Here is a 22,022-nt window from a genome sequence, read left to right as displayed (position 1 = left end):
AATATAGTCGCTGCTAGCCACATGTGGTGATGGAGTCTTTGAAATGTGGCTAGTCTGAATTGAGATGTGCTGTTAGGTGTGAAATACACATCAGATGCTAAAGGTTATATTTAAAAATATAAAATATCTCACTGACAACTTTTATATTGATGACATGTTGAAATGGTATTATTTTGTATATCTTGGCTAAATAAAATATAAAGGTTACATAACTTTAATTTATTATTATTTTAATTATTAGCTTTTTTTTTTTTGATGGAGTCTTGTGCTGTCGCCAGGCTGGAGTGCAGTGGCTCGATCTCGACTCACTGTAACCTCCACCTCCCAGGTTCAAGTGATTCTCCTGTGTCAGCCTTCCGAGTAGCTGGGACTACAGGCGCGCACCCCCACACCTGGATGATTTTTGTATTTTTTAGTAGAGATGGGATTTCATCATGTTGGCCAGGCTGGTTTTGAACTCCTGACCTCAGATGATCCGCCCGCCTCGGCCTCCCAAAGTGCTAGGATTACAGTCATGAGCCACCGTGCCTGGTCGTAATTATTAGCTTTAATTACCAGTTCTCGGTAAAAATGAGTAAACACTGCACCCTGTCTCTCTCATTGGTTATAATTTAAAACCATAGTACCTAAAGAATACATATAGGAACTGCTTGAGGACTCTGAAAAGTAATTATCAGACATACTAAGAAGAATTAAAAACTCAAAGATTAACCCATATGGAGGTCATTTTCTTGTGTTTTAAAAAATTTGTTTATCTTTTCTTTCCATATCTCCTGGTTTGGATCCTAGGACATCCTGGACCCTGGCACTATGCACTGGGCAAGGACAGAAAATTCTCCAGTGAAAACCCTCTCCCAGGTCAAAGACATAGAAAGGGGGGACCCTTCAGGATGTAATCTTTTTTTTTTTTTTCCCCACCAACTCTTCTGTCCCTGAGGCAGGCAAGCTCTAGTGATGAAACAGGACTCTTGCAGTAGCCTCTTAGACTCTTTTCTTTTGGGGTTTCTTCTCCAGATTGACACAGTAATGGAAAGTATATAAAAACATGGGGAGGGAAAAACTCCCAGTTTCAAGCCAGAGTACCAAGAAAAGGTGCCACTGGGAGGCAGAGTACGGGGGAAATCACAGAGAAGAGGGGCTGGAGAAAAGGATCCTTTAATCTGTGTGTGAAGTCTCAGGCTTATCCTTGAGCTTCACACATGGAACCAGACAGAATCAGTATAGCAAAGTCTTTGAGAACTGAGCTACAGCATAGAACAGTGCCCAGACTAGCCTCTGGGTGGTGCGTACTTTGGGAAAACCAGAGTAGCATTTAAAGGCTTTGAAAACTATTCTGATGAATCAAGTCCACAGAAGATGGTTTAGTGCTTTCACTCTGAACCTAACTTTATGCCAATTCATTTGGCAATTAAGTGAAATGAACACATTCCTTGAAAGAGATAAACTATCAAGATTCACTCAGAAAGAAATAGATTATCTGATTAATCCTATATCTGTTAAAGAAATTGAATTTATAGTTAAAAAAAAATCTTTCACAAATGAAATGCCAGACCCGGATTATCTTGGGTGAATTCTACCAAACATTTAAGACAAAAAGTCACCAATTTTATGCAGTATCATCCAGAAATTGAAAAGGATACAACAGTTTCTATCTTATTTTATGAGGCTGACATTTTTCTGATATCAAAATCAGTCAAAGAAAGTAGAAGAAAACAAACAAACAAACTATAGGCCAGTATCCCTCATTAGAACAAAGAAGTAAAACTTTCGAAAAAAATTAGCAAATTGAATTTAGCAACATATATAAAATACATACATATATATGTATACAACATACATTATGTATGTATACAAGTAAAATAATATATCATAATCAAGCAGGTTTTATTCTGGGAATGAAAGCCAAGTTCAACATTTGAAAATCAGTCTATGCAAGTCTCCATATTAACAGACTAATACAAGATAAACTGTATGATCATATCAATGGATGCAGAAAAAACTAAAATTTAAAATCTGTTCATAATAAACACTCTTAGCTGAATAGGAATAAAAGGGAATTTCCTCAGCCTCAAACTTATAAAGGACATCTACCCAGAACCTACAGCTTAATATCATACATGGTGAAAGACTGAATGCTTTTCTTCTAAGACTGAGAATGAGGCAAAGATGTTCACTTTCCCAAATCCTATATAATATAGTACTGGAAGTTGCAGGAAGTCAAGAAAAAGAAATAAAAGGCATATGGATTGGAAAGGAAGAGATAAATCCACCTAATTTGCGTATAATGATTGTCTATGTAGAAAATCCCAACGCATATTCAAAAAATCCTAGAACTTACGAGTTTTTTAAGGTTACAGGATGTAAGATCAGCATAGGAAAATCAATCATATTTCTTTATACTAGCAATGAACAATCAGAAACAGAAAGTTAAAAAATAGTACCAATTATAATACCTTCCTGCCAAAAAAATGCTTAGTTATAAATCTAATAAGGTATGTTCAGTATCTATATGTAGATAAAGGAATTGAAGAAGACCTCAATAAATACAGAGATATATAATATATTCAAGGATGGGAAGACTCAACATAGTTAAGATGTTTTCCCTAATTAGTTTTAATTAGTTTCCTAAGTCAATTTTCCCTAAATTAATGTACACTATTTAGTGTAATCCCCATCAAAATCCCAGCAGGATTGGGTAGATATTGACAAGATGATTTTAAAATTTACATGGGAAGCAAAGAATTAAAATAGCCAAAACAATTTTGGAAAAGAACAATAAAAATGGAGGAGTCAGACTACTCAGTTTGAAGACTTATTATCAAGGCAGTGTGATATTGGCAAAAGAAGAGCCATAGATCAATAGAACAAAATAGTCCAATAATAGATCCATATAAATATGGTCAATGATTTTCCACAAAAATGCAAAGGCACTTCAATGGCAAAAGGAGTCTTCTCAGCAAGTAGACATCTACATGCAAAAAAAAGGACCTTGACTTATATTTCAAACCATGTTCAAAAATTGGTGAATCACATTCTTAAATGGAAAATTTCAAACCATAAAAATCCAAGAAGTAACCATAGAAGGAAGGCTTTGTGACTTGGGCTGGGCATTGAGTTAGATACAACAGTAGAAACATAATCCATAAAAGAAAAACGTTGATAAATTGGATTTCACTGAAGCTTAAAACTTTTGCTCTGCTGAAGAGACTGTTAAGAGAAGAGGAGGACAAGAAGCAGTAAGAGAAAATATTTGCAAATCATGTATCTAACAGAGAATAAATTTCAAGAATATGTAGCTTTCAAAAGTCAACATTGAGAAAACCAACAACAATAAAAAAAATGGGGAACAGATCTGAACAGATACTCCACCAAAGAATATATACAGATAGCAAATAAACACATGAAAAGATGCTCAACTTTATTAGTTATTAGGAAAATGCAGATTAAAATCATGAGATGCCATGATGTACCTGTTAGAATGACTAAAATCAATGACAATAATAACAAAATTGACCATATTAAATGTTGGCACGAATGTGTAGAAACTGGAGCTCTCATGCGTTGTTGGTTTGAATGCTAAATGTAATAGTCACTCAGGAAAAAAGGTTGGCAGTTTGTTTTATGGTTAAAGATACACTTCATCATATGACCTAGCAATCCAGTCTTAAACATTTATCTAGAAATGATAAATGTACATTCACGCAAAACATGTACATATATGTTTGTAGCAGCATCATTCATAATCATCACAAACTGGAAATCACCTACATGTCTTTCATTGGGTAGATGGATATACAAACTATGGTACATCTGTACAATGGAATATACTAGTAGGCTATAAAAAGGAGCAAGCTATTGATACATGCAGCAATTTGAGTCTCAAATGCCTTATGCTAAGTGAAAGAAGAAGCTGGTCTCAAAAGGTTACATACTGCATGATTCCATTTATATGGCATTCTGGAAAAATGCAAAACTGAAGGGGCCAAGAGCAGGTCAGAGGTTTCCAGGAATAAGGAATGGTCGGAATATTTAAATACACAGGGATAGCATGAAGACATATTGGAGAGTGATAGAATTGTTCTGTATCCTAATTTTGGTGGTGTTTACACAAATCTCTGCATGTTATACAACTCTTATAGGTGTACAGAAAAAGATGAATTTTACTGTGTATAAAGTTAAAAAATAGTTTATAATTTTTATGTCACCTTTTTTCTTTTTACTGTTTGAATGTGGCTACTGGTAAGTTTAAAATTATGTATGTGGCTTGCATTATTATTTCTATTACATAGCACTGCTTCAGATATTAGAAGTGCAAAGAAGGATTAGGTGTGGTCCGAAGTCTAGGAGAGGGATATGGCAGAAGGAAGTCTTCTAAGAAGAGGAGGCAAATTTAAATGACCTAAGTTTAGCTTCCGCCCCCTACTTCCATCCTTTGTTCTACAGATTTTTTTTTGAGAGCCTAATTCATGTAAATATGCCAACTCTCAGATGTAGTAATTCCTTAGAGTCTTTTTCCTTGATATTGGAAATTAAACTCTACCACTCAAGATGAAAAGAATGCTGTGCAATGGAATAATTAGTGGCATCCTTGCATTTGTAGGCACAACAGCCTACATTGCTGAGGCAGTTGACAAGTTCCTTGACAAACTTGTGATGAATGTTTAAGTTCATATTATTCTTGGTTAGACATTATTGTTTAAATTATTGCACCCAAGATTGTTTATTGTTTATAAATTGCCATAAAGGGAGGTTTCCAGAAGGATGCCTAGCCAGTATGTTTATAATTTGAAGTTAGGAGTGCCAACCCAAAATTGGAGTAGAATCTAAGAATATCATGATGGACTTTAAATAGGTAAATCTAGCGATATTGAAATATAATACAGATAAATTTAAAATTTCAAAATGGATTCTAAAATTTAGTTGTCCCAGTTAAGAAGAGGGATATGTAGCTTAGCAGTGGTAAATACATAAAAATGTTAGGGCTTTTAGTTAATAAGAAGCATAATAGGAGTCACTACTGATGAGGCTGCCAAAAAAGCTATTTTAACTTGCAATGCCATTTATCAATAGAAGTTTAATACATAAATTAAGGCATGGATTTTTGTATTTGTTTCTGTGCTCTTTAGAACACACCTAGAATCTTATCTTGAGATCTGGGTGTTATCCTCTAAGAGAGCTATAGACAAACTGGTACATATTCAGAGAGGAGAGAGCCAAATGATGAAGGAAATTGAAACAAGTCAGATGAGGAATAGTGAAGGAGACTGGGATAGTAAGCCTGTCTAAGAGGTGACTCCTAGTGGGGTTGAAAGATAGGTCACGAGAACTGCCTTCAAATAATTGAAGGGCTGTGATATTACAGAGAAATTAAACTTGTCCCATAAAGTTCTCAGAACCAGCAAATGGAATTTTCAGAGAGATATTAAATTTCAGTGTAAGGACACACTAAGGGTTAGAGCTAACTCTTGGAAATGAGTCACCTCTTCAAAGTCTTTCGTAAAGCTCTGAAATGGTTTGGATATGTGTCACCTCCAAATATCATGTTGAAATGTGACCTCCAGTGTTGGAGGTGAGCCTAGTGGGAAGTGTTTGGGTCATGGGGGTGGATCCCTCATGAATGGTGTGGTGCTGTCCTTGTGATAATGAATGAGTTCTTGCTCTGACTTCATGTGAGATCTGGTTGTTTAAAAGAGCGTGGCACCTCCTCTTGCTCTCACTGTCACTCTCACCATGTGATGTGCCTGCTCTCCCTTCACCTCCTGCCATGATTGTAAGCTTGCTGAGGTCTTTGCCAGAAGCAGATGCTGGCACCATGCTTCCTGTACAGCCTGCAGAACTGTGAGCCAATTAAACCTCTTTTTATAAATTATCCAGTCCTCGGTTATTTCTTTATAGTGATGCAAAAATGGATGGACACAAACTCTATTGCTTGAACTTACTTTTTGTTGAGACTATCTCCTTCAAACTGGCGTTTCCACAAAGTTCTTGTCTGACTCTCACTTCCATACTTGGAGTTTCAGTAAGTAATCATTTAATGCAGCAACTGATAAGAATAATCTATCATTGGCAGAAAACCAGTCATTTACCTTTTTCTTTTTTTCTTTTTCAACTTTCATTTTAGGTTCTGGGGTTACATGTGCAGGTTTGTTACATGGGTAAATTGCATATCACTGGGGTTTGGTGTACAAAAGATTTAGTCACCTAGATAGTGAGCAAAGTACCCGATTGGTAGGTTTTTGACCATCACCCTCCTCTCACCCTCCACCCTCAAGTAGGCCCCAGTGTCTATTATTCCCCTCTTTGTGTCCATGTATACTCCAATGTTTAGCTTCCACTTACAAGTGAGAACATGTGGTATTTGGCTTTCTGTTCCTGGTTAGTTTGGTAGAATAATAGCCTCCAGCTACATCCATATTGCTGCAAAGGACATGATCTCATTCTTTTTTATGGCTGTGTAGTATTCCGTGGTGTATATGTACCACATTTTCTTTTTTTCTTTTTTTTTTTTTTTTGAGATGGAGTCTTACTCTGTTGCCCAGGCTGGAGTGCAGCGGCACAATCTCGGCTCACTGCAACCTCCACCCCCTGGATTCAAGCAATTCTCCTGCCTTAGCCTCCCAAGTAGCTGAGATTACAGGCATGCGCCACCATGCCCAGCCAATTTTTGTATTTTTTTGTTTAGTAGAGACGTGGTTTCACCATGTTAACCAGGCTGGTCTCAAACTCCTCACCTCAGGTGATCCATCTGCCTCAGCCTCACAAAGTGCTGAGATTACAGGTGTGAGCCACTGCGCCTGGCCTATGTACATTTTCTTTATTAGATTCACTCTTGATGGGCATCTAGGATGATTCCAAGTCTTTGCTATTGTGAATAGTGCTGCAATGAACATATGAGTATATGTGTTTTTTTCATAGAATGATTTATATTCTTTTGGGTATATACACAGTAATGGGATTGCAGGGTTGAATGGTAGCTCTATTTTAAGTTCTTTGAGAAATCTCCAAACTGCTTTCCACAGTGGCTGAACTAGTTTATGTTCCCACCAACAGTGTGTAAGCATTTCCTTTTCTGTGCAGCCTCACCAGCATTTGTTATTTTTTGACTTTTTAGTAATAGCCATTCTGACTGATATGAGATGGTATCTCGTGGTTTTGATGTGTATTTCTCTAATGATTAGTGATTGTATTAGTTGTATTAGTATTGAATTGTTTCTTAGAAACTATGTTTTCCTGGCAGTTATTGAAACTGATAGACAAAATAGTATGATAATATTTCACTGGTGAGGAATAAGGCAAGGATCCTGTGGACAGGCTGTGTTCCTTCTGTAATTAGGGAGTAGGACATATGGTCCACTCTGCATATCTGGTAAGTGGGCCTTCCTGAGATGGTGCTGATACCTTCTAAAAATTGTCAGCTGCTAAGGCACAAGCGTGTAAATAAAATCTACTTTGTATTTAACATTTCTGTGATTTCATGTATGTGTCATATTATAAAGCACTGTTGATGTGCATTTTGAAAGGAAGGAACTTCTGCCCCCATTGCTCCCACTATTATAGCCTGGCAAGTTTCAGGGAGTAATGAAAAATAAGACTTGAAACTCTTATTTTGTTGTTAGGTGGCTGTAACACTTCTTCCTTTTTTTTAAACCTCGCCTTATAGCACCTCTGATCCTGCTTTTATTTCTTTGTTCTCCTGCATACTCTTCCATTTTATGAAAAGTTGGAGTAAGCAGTGTCCAGGTAATCTGTACTCTGTGTTCATATCATCTGCTCCAGGGTGAAATAAAGGAAATGTGATGTTTATTGCTCTTCTATATGATTTGTGTTGGTCTTTTCTCTACTGTCTCTGCCTTGAGGTCAGGTACTATGTTTTCTACTTCCTGTATAACTCCCCAGGTGTCCAGTATGCACATCTGTGCATTGTGGGTTTTTAATAAATGTTCTTGACTGATTTACTGACTGTTCTCCATAGCAAGAGAACAATGCCACAGTTTATTTCAAAGAGGCTGTACAGTATTGAGGCAAAGTGTTTCACAGTTCTCTGAGGTTGAAAGTAGGAGCCTGAGAAATTCTGGAACATAACTATGTGAGATTCTGAAAGCTATTTTAAGTTACTTCTTTGTTTTGAAAAATATTTATATAATGTTTTTATTACATGTAATGTAGTAAACTTCCTCCCCTTTAGTACATATCTTTTCCTTAAAAAAAAAAACTTTATTATATATTCAAATACTGGTTGGTTGCCTTAAAATTTATTGAAAAATCAGCTGTAGAAGTAATAAGATCTAGTGTTTGGCAGCACAATAGGGTGAGTATAGTTAACAATAATTTATTGTGTATTTCAAAATAAAGAGTGGAATTGGAATTTTCTTAACACAAAGAAATGATAAGTGCTTGGGGTGATGGATATCTCAATTTCCTTAATTTTTAATTTGATTTTTATACATTATGTGCTTGTATGAAAATATCACATATACCCCATAAATAAGTACAGCATTATATATCTATAATAGTTAAAAATTTAAAAAGTCTGTCTTTAACATTATCCAGTCGTGTCCATTAAAAAGACACATTTTGTAAAGTTCCTTAAAAATAAAGATCTTTGCAAGTATTTATCTTAAAAAGCATTCTTTACTTTTATAAAGGGCTCATTGCAGAGTTCTTTTAAATGCAGAAACTCTGCACATTGCATTTTTAATATGATTTTATTTATAAAAGTAACTGTGTCACAACTATTCAGTAAACACTTTGTAATTTATTTAAGATCAGGTTTTTTTAAAGTGGGACAATTTTTTGCATGAGATTAAAAATAAAAACAGCTTTATTGAGATATAATTACATACCGTGCAGTTTACCCTCTAAAGTATACAATTCAGTGGCTTTTTACAAATATAGTCACAAAGTTGTACAACCATCACTAATTTCAGAAAATATTTATCATCACAAAAAGAAAGCTTGTACCAGTTAGCAGTCGCTTCCCATTCTCCTGTTCCCCATTGTCTGGCAACCATTAATCTACTTTCTGTCTCTATGAATTTTCATATTCTAGACATTTCATATAAATAGATTCATACAATAATAATACAATAAGTAGCCTTTTGTGTCTGGCTCATATCACTTAGCTTAATGTTTTCAAGGTTTATCCGCATTGGAGCATTATATCAGTACTTTCTTTCAAATTTGAATAATATTCCATTACATGTATAATGTCACAATTTATTCATTCATCAGTTGACGGACATTAGTTGTTTCCACTTTTTGGCGATTGTGCATAATGCTGGTACAAACAATGTGCAAGTTTTTGTGTGGACATGTCTTCACTTCTGTTGGGTATATGTATACCTACGAGTGGATTTGTAGGGTCAGATGGTAGCTCTATGTTTAACCTCTTGAGGAACTGCCAGACTGTTTTCAAAAGTGACTGCACCATTTTGCATTCACACCAGCAGTGTATAAGTGTTCCAGTTTCTTCATATTTTCATAAACACTTATTATTATGTCTTTTTGATTATAGCCATCCAAGTGGGTAATTAAGAGCTATCTTACTGTGATTTTGATTGCACTTCCCTGTTGGCTAATGATCTTGAACATCTTTCTATGTATTTATTTGACATTTGTATATCTTCTTGGAGAAATATCTGTTCAGACCCTTTGCCCTTTTAAAATTGGGGTATTTGCCTTTATATTGTTGACTTGTGAGATTTCTTTGTTCTGGGTACAAGTCCTTTATTAGCTATGTGATTTGCAAAATTATCTCCCTGTGGATTGTCTTCACTTTCTAGATAGTCTCATTTGAAGGCCAAAATTTTTAATTTTGATGAAGTTTAATTTATCTATTTTTGTTGTTGTTGCTTGATTTTGGTTTCATGTCTGAGAAAGCATTGCCTAGCCCAAAGTTATAAAGATTTATTCTTATGTTTCCTTGAAGAATCTTGTAGTTTTTTGCTGTTACACTTAGGTCTTTGATTCATTTTGAGTTAATTTTTGCATGATATGAGGTAGGGGCCCAACTTCATTCTTTTCCCTGTGGCTTTCCAGTTGTCCCATCACGATTTGTTGAAAAGATGCTTAAAAAACCCATTTAATTGGGATAAAATATACTTAACAAAATTTACCATATTAACCATTTTTTAAGTGTACACTTCAGTAGTGTACTTATATGAAACACACTACTTCAGGTGTTTCGTGTAAGTGGAGTCATTATAGTATTTGTCTTTTTGTGACTCTTTTACTTGATGTCATCAATATTCATTCATGTTGTAGCATGTTTTAAAATTTTTCTCCTTTTAAGGCTGAATAATATTTCATTATGTGTATACACACACACACACACACACACACACACACATATATATGTCACATTTGGTTTATCCATTCATCTGTTTGTGGACAATTGGGTTGCTTCTACTCTTTGGCTATTGTGAATCATGTTGCTGTGAACAGATGTGTGCAAATATCTCTGATAATCTGCTTTTAGCTACTTAGGGTATATTCCCAGAAGTAGATTTCTGGATCATACGTTAATTTTTATTTTTTTTGTGTGGAATTACCACTGTGTTTTCTATAGTGGCTGTACCATTTTACATTCCCACCAGCACTTCCAAGGGGTTCCAATTTCTTCATGTTCTCACCCACCCTTGTTATTTTTTTGTTTGATAGTAGCTCTTCTAATGAGTGTGAGATGATGAAAATACTTTTTTGCCCCATTGAATTGTCTTGGCACCCTTGTCAAAAATCAGTAGGCCATAAATTTGAAGGTTTATTTATGGACTCTGAATTCTGTTCCATTGATCTGTATTCCTATCCATATTCCAGCACCATATTGTCTTCATTGCTGTAGCTTTGTAACAACTTTTATAATTGAGAACGCCTGCAAATTATTTTTAAATATTTCTTTGGCTATTTGCATCCCTTGCATTTTCATATGATTTTTAGGATTGGCTTGTCAATTTCTGCAAAGAGTCCAGCTAGGGCTTTGGTAGGGATTGCATGGGATCTACAGATCAACTTGGGTTGTGTTGCCATTTTAACAATAGTAAGTCTTCTAGTTGACAAACATGAGATGTCTTTCCATTTATTTAGGCCTTTTTAAATTTCTTCCAACAATGTTGTGTAGTTGCTAGTGTACATTTCTTATACTTCTTTTGTTAAGTTTATTCCTAAGTATTTTGTTCTTTTTGATCTCATTGTAAATGGAATTTTAAAAAATTATTTTTGGATCGTTAATTACTGTTGTACAGAAATGCGGTTGATTTTTGTACATTTATCTTGTATCTTGCAACCTTGCTGAAGCTGTTTATTAGTTCTCATTGTTTGTGTGGATTCATTGGGATTTTTTACATGCAAGATTTATGTCATCTGTGGATAGAGATAGTTTTGCTTTTTTCCAATGTAGATACATTTTGTTCCTTTTTTTTTTTTTGCCAAATTGTTCTTGCTAGAGCCTCCAGTATAATGTTGAATAGAATCAACCAGAATGGATATTCCTTTAAGTAGATTTTTTCAATGTTTACCAGTTTGGAAATATTTATTACTAGCAGTGTTCCTTTGTGAACTTGAAAATGCAGCCATTCTTCTATAGCAGCAAAAGTGATAAAATTTCTTTTATTGGAATTTAGCGTGTTATTTATTTTTAGAATGTCAAGGGACAATAGATCCTAGATTGGCATTTTTCAAAACTTTGATATCTTTGCTCTGTTAACTTTTTGATTTTTTTTCCTAAAGTAACTAAAGTAAGCCAACTATAGGACTTTTAAAAACACATCTCTAAAGTATGTTCCTTCCTAAAGAATATGCTTGCTGCGTATATTTGAAAGAATGAGTAATCAGGACATTCATATTATCTCTACTTGTGCTTTTTAGCCAAGGCTTGAGTTAATGCCTTATAGTTAGCACTTTTGAATTTTATGATTTATCGTAGATACAGTTGATCATCTGAGATGATGATAGTGGCTAGGGTGAGAGGTGGTGGTTGTACTACTTTTGATAATTTAGTTTTATACCTGTCTTCTGAAGGATACATTTTCTTGTTTAAATTTCTTCCCTACAGAAGCTCCAGGAGTGACTTTGCTATGCCTTCTTCTTCTTTTTTGAAATAAAAATATATTTTATTTTTAGTTTTTTTTGTGTGTTGCATTTCTTACATTTTATTTTATTTTTGTTTTTTATTCCAGTAGGTTTTTGGGGAACAGGTCGTGTTCGGTTACATGAATAAGTTCTTTAGCGGTGATTTCTGAGATTTAGGTGCACCCATCACCAGAGTAGTGTAGACTGTACTCAATGTGTAGTCTTTTATCCCTCACCTCCTCCCACCCTTTCCCTCAAGTCCCCAAAGTCCATTAAGTCATTCTTATGCCTTTGCATCTTCAAAGCTTAGCTCCCACTTATGTCTGAGAGCATACAATGTTTGGTTTTCCATTCCTGAGTTACTTCACTTAGAATAATTGTCTCCAATTCCATCCAGGTTGCTGCAAATGCCATTATTTTGTTTCTTTTTATGGCTTAGTAGTATTCCATGATGTGTGTGTGTGTGTGTGTGTGTGTGTGTGTGTGTAACTACAATTTCTTTATCCGCTTGTTGACTGATGGGCATTTGGGCTGGTTCCATAGTTTTGCAATTGTGAATTGTGCTGCTATAAGCATGCGTGTGCAAGTATCTTTTTTGTATAATGACTCCTTTTCCTCCAGGTAGATACCCACTGGTGGGATTGTGGATCAAATGGTATTTCTACTTCTAGTTCTTTAAGGAATCTCCACACTGTTTTCCGTAGTGGTTGTACAAGTTTACATTCCCACCAGCAGTGTAAAAGTGTTCCCTTTCACCACATCCCTGCCAACATCTATTATTAATATTTTTTTGATTATGGCCATTCTTGCATGAGTACGGTGGTAATCGTATTGTGGTTTTGATTTGCATTTCCCTGATAATGAGTGATGTTGAGCATTTTTTCATATGTTTGTTGCTATGCCTTATTCTTCACTGAAGATTTTTTTCAGCACTTAGACGTTCAGTTCAGAGAATAGAATTTCTTTAATTTATTGAGTGTTTATTGAATATATTCTATTTGTGCTGTACTTTCCCCTGTCAGAAACATTAGATAAGTATAAAAACATGTCTGTTCTCTGGATGCTTACAATTTAATTAGGAAGATCAATTATATGTACTCACCTTGTACCGCTGTGTATTTGTGGCTCTGGGTCTATGTCTTATATCCCTCGCTAAACATGAGCTCCTTGAGAATAAATATCTTTGTATTGACACGGCGTGTCACAGTATCTCACAGGTAGCTTGTGTTTATTATGATTTTTAAAAATTAATAGAGCAATAAAACAATATAAGACTACTTACAACTAAATACTAAAGTGAATGGCATAACTAGTCAGGATTTTAATTTCAGAAGTAACAATGATCTGTGTGTTCTGGATTTATTAGGGTAGGCTTCATACAAGAGACAATTTAGTGGGCTCATAAAGGATGGTAAGAACTGAGCAAGGAGAGAGATATAGTATTTGATGTCATAGTATTTGGAGGGCATTGAGCAGATCATATTGACTGGAAGAAAAGACAGGCTTGTAGATAAAGAGAAGGGTGGATATCAGTTTGAAAAATTTGCTTTTACTCCATTTGATATTAGAGACTCATTTAAGTTTCTTGAGTTAGGAAGTTTTGGGACAAAATAGCACATTAAGAATATTTACTTGGTGATAATATGTATTATGGACTGGAGGGCAGCTAGTATTAGGAGATCATTTTAAAAGGTATGATAATGATTGAGTTTCTTTAGTCTGTCAGCTTTTAATAGCAGGGTTTTTTTTTTGTTTGATCTTTAATGCCTATCATAGTGGCTATGGCAAAGTTCAAATATTTATTCGGTGGATGAGTGAATGTATGGACTAGGTGATCTGGGCCTGGAAGGGGCTGTTAACAGTAGGAAAAATCCATATGAGTGACATTTTGGAGGAAAAATTGAGATGACTTATTTTCTAAGAGTATACAGGGTGTATGAAAATTTGAAGATGACACTGAAGTTTTAGCATGGAATCAGGGAACGAGAGGAGTGAGAAAAGGGAGAGTCATCATCATGTTTTAGTCTTGCTGAGTTTGACATTGAAATGCCTAGTACATAGATATTTAAGGACTCAAATGAGAACTGAAGTTTAAATGTTTACATTTGGATAAAATTTTATAGATACTGTTTGAGCAGTAAAAATGATTGGATTGATAAAGCTGTTATGTATGTATGTGTACAGAGGTGGTATACATGTACACAAGTATACATATTTTTATACATTACAACTCAATATGTGTGTTAGATTGTGGATAAACTAATCTACTTGTTAGTATTAGCATAATGATAAGAGCTGATTCTTGGGATGAGCAGAGGAAAAAAGGGAGCTACAGAAGGATTCAGAAAAGAAACAGGTAGAAGAACTTGCAATCTAAATTTGCTAATGAGACTTTGTAAATTTGTCTTATGTTTCAAAACAAAAGTAATACTTCCATTATCACATGTCGAGAACTTACTGTATGCTGGACACTGCTAGGCATGCCATCTCTTTTTATCGTCACAATAAATCTGTGACATTAGTACTATTATATCTACTTCTTACTGATGAAGAAACTGAAGTCTAAAGAAGTTAAAACTTGCTCAGGATCACTTGAGCTAATAAATAATGAGGAGACCTTGTGGATATAAATCTAAGTTTTTGTGAACTATAAGCCATATGTTCTTTCCATTATACAAAAGGTATGTATGTTTAATTTCTTCAAGGCAAAGACTGTGTCTATACAGAATCAGTCTTCGTAAAGGCTTACTAATTAATTAGCAGGCAGTGATTGGACAGTAATGTTACCTGTAAAAATAATCAGTACATATTTTGGATGTGGCTGCTTCTACTTTTCTCCTTGGATATTTACATTCACAGTGTACTTGGAGATAAAGCTTTTTTGATTGCTTGTTGTGGATGTTAAATTAAAAAAGGATAGCAGGCCTGGGATAGTGGCTCACACCTATAATCCCAGCACTTTGGGAGGCTGAGGTGGGTTGATTGCTTGAGCTCAGGAGTTCGAGACCAGCCTGCACAACATGGCGAAACCCCATCTCTAATAAAAATACAAAAATTAGCTGGGCATGGTGGCATGTTCCTGTAGGCTCAGCTCCTTGGGGGGCTGAGATGGGAGAATTGCTTAAGCCTGGGAGGTTGAGGCTGCAGTGAGTCAAGATGACACCGTTGCACTCCAGTCTGGATGACAAAGTGAGATCCTGTCTCAAAAAAAAAAAAAAAAGATATCAGTTTATTTGAAGAATTAATCATCTGGAAAGTGCTTTTCAAATGGTTGTCTTAAACTAATGTAAATTTCTTTTAGAAGTTTTTCTGATACAGTCTTCAGAATATTCATACTTAGAAAGGAAATAAAAAGGACCTGTCATTTTCTTTTATTTCAGGGGATATCATTTTCAATGCCCAATACCCAGAACTGCCTCCCGATTTTATCTTTGGAGAAGATGCTGAATTCCTGCCAGACCCCTCAGCTTTGCAGGTGAGTACTGCAGACTTGCTTGAATGATCTTTCTTTGGTGAAGAAAACAAAATTGGCTTTCAGCAGTTGCTTAACAGATAGATTTGTCACACATCTGCATTTTTTTCCCACCCCTCTTTTCTCTGTCCTGTGAAATAGATGGAACTCTTTATGTGCCATAGTAGTTAAATAAGAGGTTTTTTTCATTGCTGTTTAGTTTCAGAGTATTTCGAATTAATGAAAGTCTCTAGCATATTGGTTGAAATATTTTTACTTCAGTTTAAAGAGACATGTTGAAAATATTTTCTTTGTTTTAACATAATATATCATGCCTGCAATCAATTTTCTAATGTTTACTAACACTTCATTACAGGGCTCGTTAGGAGAGTGTTTTTTGGCTCTTCAAGAAGCCGTTTTTATATAGAAGTGAAAGTGGCAAATTTGGACTTGTATCCGCATTATCTCAGTATCTCAGTATTGTTATCAGAAGGGTAAAGACCAGATTAAGTGTTCTTTATCAAGCAACACCAGAAACTTTGTAGTTGAAATAAAATGTTTCTGGAATTAAAGCAGAAATATTCACCATTAGGGAAAGGGTGGTGGATATGCTTTAGTAAGCATATGTACTTACTAAAAAAGTTGTGTGTTTTGCATGGTGGATGGAGAAAAACACATGCCATTTTGTTTAAATGGTTCTGACCAGACAAAATGTCTCTTTTTATTTCTTCTCAAATTTGAGTTTGGTATGATACCTATACTAGAAGAGGTTTTATAGTTGTTCAAAACTATACTCTTAGTTTTGTTTCCTGGAAATTTTTTGTCTTATTCAAGTTTTATTGTTAAAAGTTTTGATGACTTACTTTGAACTCTTGCCCTGCTTCCACCCTTTAAAGGTATTAAACAGGAAGTAGTAACCCAAACCTAAAGTATTGTCTTAAACATTAGAACATAGCTGTAAAAATATTGTTGGCAAGAGTAAGGTGGATTCGTGGTGAAGTTTCTAATAATTGAACATCAGCTGTAATTTTTTAAATTAAAAAAATCTGAGTTCAATATGGCCCCTTTAGATGCTGCGTGTTACGTATTCACCCCATATTAAAGCTGAGAGTCTTAAACCTGGAAAAAAAAATGACACGGAGATTTCACCACAGACTTCTTCTGTATTAAGTCTGCCCAGAGGAGGGTGGCATATGCTGGATGCCAAAGATGTATTCCAGGCTAAGTGCCTCAGGAATTTAAAGAAGGTGGTTAGAAAAAGCTTTGTAGTTGAGGCGAGACTTGTACTCATTCTTGAAGAATGGAACAAAAGTGGGAGGTATGACAAAGAGTATTTCAGGTGGGGGAATGACATAAGCACATTGGGGGAATGACATAAGCACATTGGAAGAAGCTAGGATTTGTCTAATGTATTTCAGAAGGCACTGACAGGTTTGCTGAAATGTAAGTCAATATAAGGAAGGGATCGACAAGGTTAGAAAGGTAAATTGGGAGAAGACTGTGGGGCACATTGAATGCTGGGCTAGGAGCCATTGAAGGAAATGATGAAGGGAGAATCATCTAATAGCAGTGTGGTCAATATAATGGAATAAGGAGAGATCGAAGACCAGAATTGAGGATAGTTGTAAAAATTCAGTGGAGGGAGAAAGGGCTTTGAGCTAGGGTGATGCAAGAAGAAACAGCATAATGGAAAGAATAAAAAAGTCATGTTTACAACTTCTTTTTTTTTGAAATTGCATTTAAAATTCATAGCACATATCTTTAATATTTGGCAAGTATTGTGTAAGTGTAGAATTTAAATGCTAGAAAGGATCTTAAGATTCATTTTATTCTAATCTTCCATTTTAATATTGAGGAAATTGACCTAGATTTATATAATTCTGTGTCAGACCTGATATTATAACACCACTCTTAAGATGTCTAGTCCCTGAGTGAAGTTATCACAAATGTTTTGAGAATATAGCTGAAAAAGAATAGCCAAAAAAATCAAAGCACTAGATCTAAGTGAAAGATTGCAAATCTAGGGGAACACCTTCTCCTTAGTGATAGTTCATCTACGGCCTTGGGTAGACTACCCAGGGCTTCTTCATGGATCAGTGGGCTGAGCAAGCCCAGATAAGCAACCAGAGCATACCCTCCACTAGCTGGGCGATGTCCAAATAGTTCTGAAGGTTGCTCTTGATGGTTATTGTTGTCTGATTAAAACACCAGACAGGTTAACTACAAGGCCTGATCCCCAGCAGACATTTCTCTGAGTGTAGCTTGTCTCTGAAAGATTTTTCACTCACTTGTTAACAGATTTTGGTTTAATTCTTGGATTCAGTTCAGACATTTTTCCCCTTCCTGTAGTGCTCAGAGCACAATCATTAATAACCTGACTAGTCTACATATGGTTCTGAATGAAGGGGGAATACAAATTTCATCACCCATGGAGTGGAAAACAGAATGCCTAGATTTCTTGGATTTTTCCTGAAGTATGCCTTGCAGAAGGGCATGAGTATATACCCTTAGAACCTGGGAATGTAGTCTAAAGTAGTTCCTGTGGCAAGTGTGGAATTTCTTTGAAGTTTCTGGGTTTTATCTTAAAAATTCATGAAAATTTTATATTTGATTCTGTAATATACCTGTATTTTTAAAACAAAAATATATTAAATTATAAATATTTGAGAAAAAAATGACTCTTCAATGTGTCTCAGTTTGAGAAATGTAGTTTTAGAGAATATATGTAATATATATAATCTTTTATTTATTCAATTTGTTTAAATCAAATCGTTTCTGGGAAAAAAAAAGGATTTGAGGTAGCTTAAGTAAAGGACACACATAAGGTTAATAGGAATATGTGACGTGCTGTGATCCATCCAATGAGGCCACCTCTTTCTAAACTCAGACTCTTCATTTAGGGAGGTGAGTTCCATTAAGGAACTTGAGATTTTCAGATAAATGGAAAATACTAGATAGAGAGGTATCTCATAGATAGCAAAGGTAAACTCTCATAAAATCATTGAGTTAGGACATTAATGGTTCAGTGGGTCCCAATTCTAGATATACATTAAAATAAATTGAAAAGCCTTTTAAAAATACAGATTACTGGACCTACTGAATTGTATCCTTTGGGGAGCCCAAGAACTTATTAAATTCTCTGGGCTATTTTTATGATTTCTCTGAGTTGTTACTGGGAACCACTGATTGAATCCATCTTTTATAGTAATGTTTCCAACAGAAGGCTGTTTGCCTTTGCTTAACATTATTTCCAGTGAAGTATTATTTTCCATTCTGGAGACAGTTCAAAAGTTTTTTTAAGTAACAGCTTTATTGAGACAATTTATATGCCATACAATTCACCTAAAGTGTGTAATTCAATTGTTTTTAGTATGTTCACAGAATTGTGCAGCTTGCATCTATCACCACAAATTTAGAACCTTGTCATAATCCCAAAAAGAAACCTTAAACTTATTAGCAGTCACTTCCCTATATTCCCACCCTGATCCACCACCACCCAAAGTAGCAACTTATCTGCATTTTGTCTCTATGGATTTGCCTATTCTGGACATTACATATAAATGGAATCATGTAATATGTTGTCCTTTGTTACTGACCTCTTTGACTTAGCATATTGTTTTCAATGAAGCATGTATTACTGTTTTATTTTCTTATTGCCAAATACGATTACATCGTGTGCATATACTGCATTTTATTTATCCATTCATCAGTTGATAGACTTACAGGTTGTTGCCATATTTTACCTATTGTAACTACTGTTGTGTGGATATTTTTATTTCTCTTGGATATATTTCTAGGAATGGAATTGCAGGGTCAAATGGTAACTCTATGTTTAACTTTTTGAGGAAATACCAAACTGTTTTCAAAAGTGGCTGTGGCATTTTACATTCTTACCAGAAGTGTATGAGTGTTTCAGTTTCTCCACATTCTCAGCAACACTTGCTATTATGTCTTTTTTATTATAGCCATCCTAGTGGGTATGAAGTGGTATCTCATACCCACAAATGAAGTGGTATCGCACTGTGGTTTTGATTTGTGCTTCTTTTGATGGCTAGTGATACTGAGCATCTTTTCATGTGCCTATTGGCTATTTGTATATATTCTTTGGAGAAATGTCTATTCAGATCCTTTGCCCATTTAAAAATTGGATTGTCTTTTATTGTTCAGTTGTAAGAGTTCTTTATTCTGAGCATAAAAATAAACAAAAGACAAAGAGTCATATCCATTAGTATTTATTGCTTGTATACTGTGCATTGAACACTGTTCAATATGGAACTTGACCTCAAGAAGTCTAAATTTTATGGAGGTGGCTGGGTGCAGTGGCTCATGACTTGTAATCCTAGTACCCTGTCTCTCAATCAATCCATCAATAAATTTTAGGGAGGTAAGATATAGATATCTAAAAGCAAATACAGGTAGTATATAATTAAAATGTTGGAATAATTGAAACAAAAGCAATGCTATGGGGTAGTTAAATACTGTTTTTCACGTACAATATATGATGTGAGAAGAGAGGATGTTCAATAAATTAAGATGGAGTCTCCATTATAATAAAAAAGGAAAATTATTGTAGGTTGGAATTGTGGGATTAAAATAATCTAGAAGAAGTTAAGTGATGGGTAGGTTATGCTATAGCTGTCACCCAATTGCTTCTTTAACTTGAACTTCTTCTCTTTTGCTCTTTTGCTCCTTGCTCAGCCCTTTCCAGCCACAGAGGCATCCTTGCCATTCCTCAGACATTCTAAACACACTCCCACCTTAGGGCCTTTTCATTTGCTATTGACCATTTTTTATTCACTCTACCTGTAACCCTTCCTGCACTTACCTGAATGGCTTGTTCTCTCCTTTCTTGAAGTGTCATTATATCAGAGAGGCTTTCCCTGACATCCCTATGCAAAATAGCAATACTCTCTTCTGTACATTCTCATCTTTGTTGTGGTCTGTTTTCTTCAAAGCACTTATCATCATTTGATGATTTTTGGTTGCTTGTTTGGTGTCTGTCTCTGCCAGGGTGACCAACTGCCTTGATTTGCCCTGGACTGAGGGGTTTTCTGGGATGCAGGACATTCAGAGTTAAAAAAGGGCAGTCCCAGGCAAACTGGGATAATGAGTCATCCTTGTCTTTTCACTGGATTGGCAGCTTCAGGAGAGAGTGGAATTTGTTCACTGCTATATCCTGGTAATTTGAAGAGTGCCTGGTATGTAGGGGTATACAATACATGTTTGTTAGATGAACAGATTTCCTTTAAGGTTCTGTATCCCTTAAGGGACTTGCAGCTTTCCAGGACTAGAAAATACACTTAAGATTAAAATTTTAAAAAGTAGAAAAAAAATTTAGTTTTAGAGAAATTTGGAGGGATAAAAATAAAATCAGTTAACAGAACCTCTGAAACTATGATTTTCAGCCTTTGTTTTGTAACACCCTGTGGTATGTTGTGGTATGTTCATCTCCCTCAAAGGATATTATGAAATTCTTTACCCCCAAGGTAATAATGATAATTCACTTTAACTTAAAATGAAGTTGCATAAAGGAGGAAGGGTGGATCATAAATTTAAATGAGAAAAGCATGTTGCAATTATAGTAGATTGGAAACCACTGCTATCTGACTTCCCGGTTTGAGGAAGCTGAGGGTAATTTAGTGTTTGGGACAAGCATCTTCAGGGTAGTGAACCTAATGCTACTGCAGGTATTAGTCACTGGTTGTATGAGTCCTTCAGTGACTGTTCTGCTTGCGTAGAACGTAAGAGTACCAACACCTTGTCACTTTTCCTCCTGTGCTCTTCACTGTACTACCTACAGAAGGACATCTTCTGAATGTGTCCTTGCAAAATAGTTCCCATCCCCAGTATACACGAAATATATACAAAGAATGCACTAAGCTGAAATGGACTGCATGTCACACACTTGAAAAACGCTATCCCGATGGATGGTGCTCGATGCCTAGACACTTTTAAGTGCCTTGGCCTACAACATATTTTAAAATAGAATGTTTTCTCATTTTTCAAATCTCCATTTGATGCCTCATTTGAGACCTATAAAGCACTTGTCCTTAGCCCTGAAGCTGAACATAGTGCTCAAGACAGATAAGCAGAGTTATAGCACAGGGTGACAAGTGTGGAGATAGAGGTATATGTACAGAGTACTGTGGGAACATGGAGAGGGGCACTTTACCATATCCATGTATGTGTGGTAAGTACCAGGAACTTGGAAACATATTATTTGATTTTTTATGAATAATATATCTCTCTTAGGTAACTATTATTAACAAATAACATTTATACAGAAGAGTGTATAAATCACGTGTATAGCATGGTGAATTTCCAAAAGGTAAACACACCTGTGTAAGTAGCACCTAGATCAAGAAATGATATTTCCAACATCCAGAAGCCTCACTCATGTCCTGTTCCATCACTATGACCACCTTGCCTCAGAGTAAACACTATGCAGACTTATGATGTCATCATTATTTTTGCCTCTCTTTGATCTTCATACAAATGGAATCAA

At 35.4% G+C, this 22,022-nt stretch overlaps 1 protein-coding gene across 13 annotated transcripts in view; it reads left to right on the top strand.

Annotated features, from left to right (window-relative positions):
• BABAM2 (BRISC and BRCA1 A complex member 2) overlaps nt 1-22,022 on the top strand; it is a 455,408-nt gene that overhangs the window by 86,607 nt on the left and 346,779 nt on the right. For all 13 annotated transcript variants that reach the window (XR_010149587.1, XR_010149588.1, XR_010149589.1 and 10 more), the window contains one exon: nt 15,447-15,541. Coding sequence is in view for 9 of the 13 variants with exons in the window: in XM_024354264.3 (XP_024210032.1) it covers nt 15,447-15,541 (95 nt within the window). In the remaining 4 variants the exon portion in view is untranslated. The remainder of the gene's footprint in view (nt 1-15,446; nt 15,542-22,022) is intronic.

The sequence above is a fragment of the Pan troglodytes genome, chromosome 12 (assembly GCF_028858775.2).
Source record: "Pan troglodytes isolate AG18354 chromosome 12, NHGRI_mPanTro3-v2.0_pri, whole genome shotgun sequence".
Lineage (NCBI taxonomy): Eukaryota > Metazoa > Chordata > Mammalia > Primates > Hominidae > Pan > Pan troglodytes.
The sequence above is the reverse complement of the archived record's forward strand: the minus strand, read 5'-3'. Positions and strand labels throughout refer to the sequence as shown.